Consider the following 8,303-nt stretch of genomic DNA (forward strand, 5'->3'; position numbering starts at 1 on the left):
GATGTCAATGGCGGCCTTATGGTTACCTAGCAACCACGTGAAATAATTTAGTCCCCATTCTCGAACATTTTGGTTTATTGTAGAATGATAATTTATCGGTGAAAATAATTTTACCCTTTCAAAAACTCCGTTCACGTAAAACATTAGAAACAGCTGAAAATGACTAAAAAAATGTTTCAATTATTCCCCACAACATAGCGTCGCCAGATTTCTGATTTAATGGTCCAAAAAATTATTCGATCGCATTTTTCGCGTTCATTATCTGGAAGATGAGAGCGGGCTAAACAATCGCGTAGCGATATGTCCGCATTGACATTGGCAGTAAAGAATGGGGAACAGCCTCTTCTGAATAGAAAAACATAAAATTATGTACCTCCGGTTTATAAATATCACAGTGTTTGGATATCACTGTTGTTCCAACTATCAGTATCCATGGGATTATTTGGGATTAATTCTCAGCGTCAGAATACGTATTTCTAGAGCAGTGGAACGACAGCCTAGTCGTGACTGAAACCCGTATGTGATCGGTTAGACCTATTTCCTAGACGTGGGTCCGAGATGTCATGGCGTCATGAGTCTGATGACATCATCAATGATTTTCAAGGTCGTGTGGAGCATCTCTACACAAATACCTAGTAAAACACCGCCTTACTCTCTGTACCGCCAAAATCGTTCTGCACCGATGTGGGCGGTATATCGGGGAGGGTGACTGTATCTTTTTGGTGAAATGAATTGTATTTATAAACTACACATTGTACCTGTAATTTTATTCTATCTAAAAAAATAACTTGAAATATTTTTATTGTTAATATACATGGTCGGCATATTTGCACTTTGGTGAAATGAATTTTATTTATAAAACTACACATTGTACCTGTAATTTTAATCTATCTAAGAAAATAACTTGAAATATTTTTATCGTTAATATACATGGTCGGCATATTTGCGCTTGGTACGTACATGGTATCACACTTTGTCTTCACTTTAATAATAATAGTATTTTGACAGAAGAATATGCATTTACATGCACATGATCAAATTTTTTCCTACTGGTGTGTTTTAGGTCCAAAATCGGCTCAAGGATTTCTTGTCTAAAGTTATGCATATTCTCCTGTGCAATGCGTATTCAACAAATAGCACGAAATATATGATTTGTTATTTCACCATTTTATGCCGTGGTCAAGTATTCTTGATCTTAAATGATGAACCAATCTCCAGAACCCAGTCCTACAGTTGTCAGAGTTAACTCATTGAAAATTAACTCATTTTAGAGTAAAATCTAATTCGCAACTGTAGAACTGGACCCAGTTCCACAGTTGTGTGTTAGAGTTAACTCTTGAGTTAAAGTTAGTTCATTTTCGATGACTTAACTCAGAGTCAAATCTTAGCTGGGAACAGTGGGACTGGACCCCGATCCCTTAACTTGTTCATTTATTTTATTTCACTATTTTATGCAATGATCTCAAGTATTCTTGATCCTTTGTGACCTATAGAGATGCACTATTTAGTGTTCATGGGAGAACTAATCTACTATGCAGAACGATTTCCTATACGCGATTCCAGAAACTAGCGCCGCGTAGCGGCAGGTGCGCGTACATGGTGGATAAACAAACCCGAAAGTGAAAATGTGCTACGCTAACGCATGAAGAATATCAGTATAAATGCCTGTTTAAAATGCGCTTTATGTTTACGTCAGCTGTCGATAATTTATTATGATGGTGAGTTATTGCTTCTTCAAGGGTTATCCAAACATTTTATGATATATTGTGGTGCACAATATGGCCTAAAATGACGTAGTTTGCTGATGACAATAGGGGATACAATTTTCACTCAATGACATGTTTGAATGGATGGATGATGATGAATAGAATTTTGGTTTGATCTCGATTGTCAACCACATAGTCGACCTCAGTTTAAAGATACACTCAAAGCAGATCTTTTAGCACACGACAATGGGAGAATGAATTATACTTTTAAAGACCATACAATAAACCATTGAGTACGGCCTAGGCCTATATGGGAAAAATTGTTGATAAAAGTTTTTAATAGCAATATTTCATTCCAGGAGCGAAATGAAACTGGAGGAAAGTCATCAACTGGGACTGATGGCAAAACTAGTAGGCCTACAGCAGAAGCCTCTTATATTGAAACGAAATCGAAGGTGAGATAAATTTTCTATAAAAGGCCCAGGGCCTTGTTTTTTAATAATTGTTGATAAAAGTTTTTAATAGCAATATTTCATTCCAGGAGCGAAATGAAACTGGAGGAAATTTGTCAACTGGGACTGATGGCAAAACTAGTAGGCCTACAGCAGAAGCCTCTAATATTGAAACAAAATCAAAGGTGAGATAAATTTTCTATAAAAGGCCCAGGGCTAGCCCTTGTTTTTTAATAACATCGTTCAAAACATATTTGTTTTATTTCAGGGAAACAAAAACTGCTGTGTTCCCCTTTGTCACAAGGCTGGATATTTGATTGAAAAAGGTGAAAAAGTAACATTTCATCGATTCCCGAAGGATGAAAATTTACGCAGACAATGGATTATCAAAATAAAAAGGGATCCCGGTGATAATTTCAAAATAAAAGACCATACATTTGTTTGTTCACGACATTTTCTACCCGAGGACATTGAATTTAACGTCTACAATCAAAGGAGATATCTTCGTCGCGGTGCTGTGCCCAGTGTTTTTGAATGTTGGAAAGACTTTCAAAACATAGGTCAACAGTCACAGAAAAAGTCCCGAAAGCAACCAACTCAACGACTCTTGGATTTTAGAAATATGGACGCCCCGCCTGAAGAAATTGCAACCCAATCACCAGTGCATGAACCAGTTACTGATCCACTTGTCGAAATAACAACTGGAGAAAATTAAGAGAGAAAATATAGAACTGAGGGCTGAAAATGAGGACTTATCCAAAAAGCTTAAGAATGTCGAATTTTGTATAGCTAATGTAAAATATAGTGAAATTCCTTTTTTCATTGGATATCCTTCTCGAGACGTGTTTTATGCTGTACTTAAGTATTTAGACCCTGGTGAAAAAGGCCAAAATATCATATACTGCGGACACATGAGCAAATCTCTCGTCGTATCTGCATCAAAATTTGGTCGCCCCAGAAAACTTACTCCAGAGAATTTTTCCTTTTTCTCTGCCGGGTCAGATTAGGGTTATTTGAACAAGATCTCTCTGAGCGTTTTAATGTATCTGTTTCTACAGTTAGTGATATAATCATCACTTGGGCTAATTTCACATTTATGAGGCTTGGTTCATTAAATATATGGGCAACGAAACAATCTATCAATCGTCTATCAATCAGCATATGCCCGAATCTTTTAAAATTAAATACCCACAAACAAGAATAATAATTGAGGCAACTGAAATTAAATTAGAGATGCAATCGTCACTGGTTTTGAAGTCCGAGTCGTATTCTAATTACAAAAGTAGCAATACTTTGAAAGGTTTAATTGGGATAAGTCCAGCTGGTTGTCTGAATTTTGTGTCGCAACTTTACACGGGGTCAATTTCAGGAGTGGTCTCCTAAAAATGCCATTTGACAGGGGTACCCACTTGGTATCCGATAAACCATTCCACCATTTCTAGGTATGAATAGTCAAATGAATGCCGAAGATGTGTACAATACACAAGCAATTGCTGCCGAGCGTATATGTTGAGCGGCTGATTAATAAGATTAAAAATTTCCATATATTTGACAGTGTTGTCCCTCTCACACTTGCTGGTTCGATCAATCAACTATGGTCGAGTTGTGCGCTTCTCACTTTGTTTCAGAACCCAATAATTTCCCAAGAAGTTAAGAAAACCTAAGGCTTATAATCTGTATTCAACTTTTGTGTATTTCTGTACAAATTGTATATGTCATTTATATGATATTCCATGTTTACAAAATAAATTCGATGAATGATTGATAGAATAAAATTAGTATTTATACATCATACATGTGTATTGTGTTATTGCGGTAGCAAAAAATTCAAGCATCATTTGCATCAAACCTATTTTTCACAATATATGGAGCTAGATGAGTTAAATAAAAGATTGAAATTTTATCCAACATTTCATCCCAAAATTGTTGATGAAATGGAATCCTTTGAATTGACATACCCTTCTTGGTGTATATGACAAAATCACGAAAGTCCAAGCCGCATACACCCATTTGTCCTTGAATCTGGCTATAATAATGGTGTGATGTTTTCAATTGTATTTTGCCATCTATAAGATTACAATAAAATTCCTTTTCTCCTGCGGGTAACATCTTTGAACGAATATGGACATTTTATTTCGAGAAGACCGTAACTCTGGGTATCAGCAACTATTATCTTCCCATCCGGAGTTGCACCCAGCCAACTGAAAGATCGATTCATCGCTAACCCACATGGTAAAACATCTACATGTTTCCCAGAATTAGCCATATAGTTTCTATACTTTGACAGAGCAAAAGGTTCATTGTCAATGCCATATTGTATGGCAGCAATGGAACTCAAGTCTTTTTTCGTTATAAGAGATGATAGAAATTTCTCTGTTGGAGCTGCTTTTCGATTCAGTACTAAACCAAAATTACTCGCAGTCAGTCTGTACTGTCTTTCGTTGAACCAAAGAGAACTATCTCGCTGCATTCTGGTCTCATGTTCCAATTTAATAACATACTGTGGACACGGGTCAATCATGTCGATTAAAGGTTGTAAGTCATTAGAAATATTGCAACTTGGTTTATAATCACTTCTTTTCATTGGCATATCAGGAAATATTCTCGGGTTAAAAGGTGTCGACTTTTTGGTTTCAGAAAAACTAACATATACTTCGAAATCAGTAATAGGGATAATAGGCTTTCAGATCAAAGGTCGAAGGGTCGAGCTCGTAAAAAAATGAAAATAACAATAATTTACAGTTAAATTAGTCGCGCACTCTCCTAATTCAACTGTAAATTATTATTATTTTCATTTTTTACTCACTCGCCCCTTCAACCTTTAACCTGAAAGCCTATTATCCCTATTACTATTAAAATAATCATATACATGAATAACATTTAAATTGACAGATTATTCAATATAAAAGTGTAAGCTCTTATAGAATAGATATATAGATATATTTTAAACATTATTTCAATATTCATATTTGTATGAGTTAGATTTTTAAACATTAAAAGTGTTAGTAAAGTGTGATTGAAATAATTCATATTTAAATCATTGAACTTCTAAAATCAATTTAGTAAAAAAATATGTATAATAAATAGAATCAGAACAACTACAAACTATCAATATTACAAATAACACTGGTGTCATAAACATATACTACAAGAAGTGTTCTAAATGTGAAATAGATAAATTAGCTATAACAGAATTTAATAAGCGTAAGATTAGCAAAGATGGTTTTCAATATTGCTGTAAAACTTGTACTAAACTATATACCAAACAATATCGAGAAGATAATAGAGAAGCTTTTAATGATTATATGACAGAATATATGAGAGAAAGATATCAAACAGATCTTAATTTTAGATTAAAACAATGTTTAAGATCTAGATTAACACAATTATTCAACAAAGAAACGCATTCAGAAACACTATCTAATTTATTGGGTTGTTCAGATGAATTTTTCATATCATGGATAATATATCAATTCGACGATAAAATGAATATAGATAATTATGGTGAATACTTTCATATTGATCACGTGTTGCCGATTTCTAAATTTAACATGAATGATGAATACAATAAAAAACTTATTTGGAATTGGAAGAATTTAAGACCTTTAGAAAAGAAGGAAAATATAATTGAATCTAACAAACTAGATTTACAGTTATATTTAGATCAATTGGATAAAGCAAAGACATTTGTTGAATTATGGAATTCAACACATAATGAAAAATACGTTGAAGCTTAAACGCTTAGAAAACCGGTTACTCTCGATCTATGTCAAACCGCCTATATTTAATTGTATTAGGTTGCTTACTACTGAAACATATGTTGCCAAATATATCTTGTTTTCAATTCTAAAGAATTAATTAACTTCATCACAAAGGAACATCTGTTACAATCCAGGCAAATATGTGCAGAAATAATTAGTTTGGTCGAACGTGCGCCACGTCGGCAGTTAGAAATCAAATTTCACATACATAGTACGTATTGGATATTCTCTCTCAAAACACAGTTTACAGTTCTAAATCTAAATGTAAGTACCGTTTTTTGTAGTTATTATGAAGTAGGGAAACCTTTAAACATATTTAAGTACAGTAATTCATTTTCACGACATCTTTTAGATTAAAATGGAATACAGAGATCGACCAGAAATTCCAAGTCAACCATCGGAAGAGGATCCAGAAACGATGGATAGTGAAATACAGGAATCAATAGAAATGGAGGATGAAACTCTCGTAATTGACGAACAAACTTCACAAAAATTACAAGAACATTTGGATTATCATCAAGAAATGGTGAAAATTCTGAGTGATGTAATACATAATAAACAATTACCGCGCGAACTACAATTACCAAAATTACCAGCAACGCGACTTAAATTGCTGTTGGGAATCGAAAACTAAGAAAATGAGTGGAGATATCAGTGCCGGTTTTGAAAGAAAACTGAGAAGAGTAGGTAGATTAATAAAATATGAAAAATTCAAAATATTAGGATTAGCATTTAGTGAAGTAGTCAGATATTTACCAGAAATTGAAGAAATGATTGGAAACAATCCAGTAATTAAAGAATTCTTGACAAAATTATAAATTATAACACTGAAGGTCTTTGTAATATAGATATCAAAAATGTAATCTCGATTGTATATATCTGTTTTAATATTGTATTGATTACTGTTAACTGTGTATTGCGCAATAACCGGTCCGATTGGACCGCTTTTCTATTGTTCTCCATTGTTCTATTATTGATCGTTGTTAACGGCGGCGGTTGTTCTGTATTGATTGTTTACTGTTAACTAAGTATTGCGCAATAACCGGTCCGATTGAACCGCTTTTCTATTGTTCTCCATTGTTTTATTATCGATCGCTAAAATTTGTATAATAAATATATGTGTTTATGAAATAGTAATTCCACCAGTCGTTTCTTTGAATTTATTTTGAGTTTGAGGATTTATTATCGAGGATCCGAAATGACTTATCTGGACAGTTATAATTACTGCTCCTAATAGATAGACAATAGTAGTGAGATATTAAATCCTAATTTAAATAAAATATAATAAAAAAACAATAACTTCAACTGCTAGTGAATTCTATTATATTTTTAATATTTTCTTTTCAAAAAGAGAATACTTTATATTTTGAATAGATTCAAATAGAAATTTTTTAAATTCAAATAGCTAGTATCAGTAGTCAATACTAAAATTCTTTAACTTTAACTATCTAGTATCATTTGAAGAATACTTATAATATTTTTCTTATTAAATTTCTCTAATATCAATGTCAAAGAAATCGAGTAAGAATAGTATTGATATTGAAAAGACATTAGATGATTTGGGTATAAGTGATAATAAAGATACTGTTGTAACTAATTGTGCTCAAGTTAATTGTAATATAGATTATGAATACTATTTATATTGTAAACACCATCTTGAATTATTAATTGCTGGTGGAAAATCTAAAGAGTTTTTAACTAAGATAATTACTTTTCAAGAATTAGATGCTATGAAACCCGTAAAAAAATATTTTAAGATTTATGAAGAAGCTAGATTAGCTAGAATAAATGATTCTATTTCAGATGGTATTGTCAAATGTTATTCAAAATTATGTAACCAGTTAATACCAATTAATGATGAAAATGAATTATATAGTGATTTGAAAAATGACTATTTAGTTATGACTGAATTACAAAAATGGGTTGGTTATGCTTCATTTCAATTAGGATCGGTTATGAAATTAATTTCTACTGGCGTAATAACATTTTCGAACATCAAGCCTATGGAATATAAATCAGGTAAGAACGAAACAGATGTACTACAACCAAACGTCGAAACAGAAAATGAATCAGAACAATTAACTAAAATAAATGAGTGATAGCGTTAAGAAAAAGGTTAGATCTGAAAAACAAATTAAACGGGCAAGAGAATTAGGTAAAAGATCTTCAGAATATAAAAATGCTAAGAAAAAGAAATTAACTGATATAAATGAATCACAGACTTTATCTGATATTAATTCAAATAATAATCCATCTGATTCTTCTAATGCTGGAAGTAATTATAAATTATATATTACAATTGGATTAGTAACAGTTATTATATTATCTGGTGTAATATATAATTCAAAATTCAAATCTGATGATAAAGATGATTCCAATGACAA

The 8,303-nt window shown here is 32.5% G+C and overlaps 2 protein-coding genes across 2 annotated transcripts; one reads left to right on the plus strand and one right to left on the minus strand.

Annotated features, from left to right (window-relative positions):
* The first annotated feature begins 1,712 nt into the window (after nt 1-1,712).
* On the plus strand, nt 1,713-2,889 carry LOC141902141 (uncharacterized). The gene is made up of 4 exons (XM_074789781.1): nt 1,713-1,718; nt 2,066-2,161; nt 2,248-2,343; nt 2,427-2,889. The coding sequence occupies exons 1-4, from the start codon at nt 1,713-1,715 to the stop codon at nt 2,871-2,873; spliced, it is 645 nt and encodes a 214-aa protein (XP_074645882.1). The 3' UTR covers nt 2,874-2,889.
* A 1,096-nt stretch (nt 2,890-3,985) lies between these two features.
* LOC141902143 (uncharacterized) lies at nt 3,986-4,875 on the minus strand. The gene is made up of 2 exons (XM_074789782.1): nt 4,259-4,875; nt 3,986-4,224 (listed from the first exon to the last, which is right to left on the minus strand). The coding sequence occupies exons 1-2, from the start codon at nt 4,746-4,748 to the stop codon at nt 3,986-3,988; spliced, it is 729 nt and encodes a 242-aa protein (XP_074645883.1). The 5' UTR covers nt 4,749-4,875.
* Between the last annotated feature and the right edge of the window lie 3,428 nt (nt 4,876-8,303).

Source organism: Tubulanus polymorphus, chromosome 3 (genome assembly GCF_964204645.1).
Source record: "Tubulanus polymorphus chromosome 3, tnTubPoly1.2, whole genome shotgun sequence".
NCBI classification, from domain to species: domain Eukaryota; kingdom Metazoa; phylum Nemertea; class Palaeonemertea; order Tubulaniformes; family Tubulanidae; genus Tubulanus; species Tubulanus polymorphus.

Excerpts from the sequence above, each read along its gene's own strand:
- LOC141902141 (XM_074789781.1), top strand. Across the intron at positions 2,162-2,247 it reads ATATTGAAACGAAATCGAAG|GAGCGAAATGAAACTGGAGG; the intron begins GTGAGATAAATT and ends ATTTCATTCCAG. Across the intron at positions 2,344-2,426 it reads ATATTGAAACAAAATCAAAG|GGAAACAAAAACTGCTGTGT; the intron begins GTGAGATAAATT and ends GTTTTATTTCAG.
- LOC141902143 (XM_074789782.1), bottom strand. The coding sequence starts at position 4,748 with ATGCCAATGAAAAGAAGTGATTATAAACCAAGTTGCAATATTTCTAAT. Across the intron at positions 4,225-4,258 it reads TTCGTTCAAAGATGTTACCC|ATGGCAAAATACAATTGAAA; the intron begins GCAGGAGAAAAG and ends GTAATCTTATAG.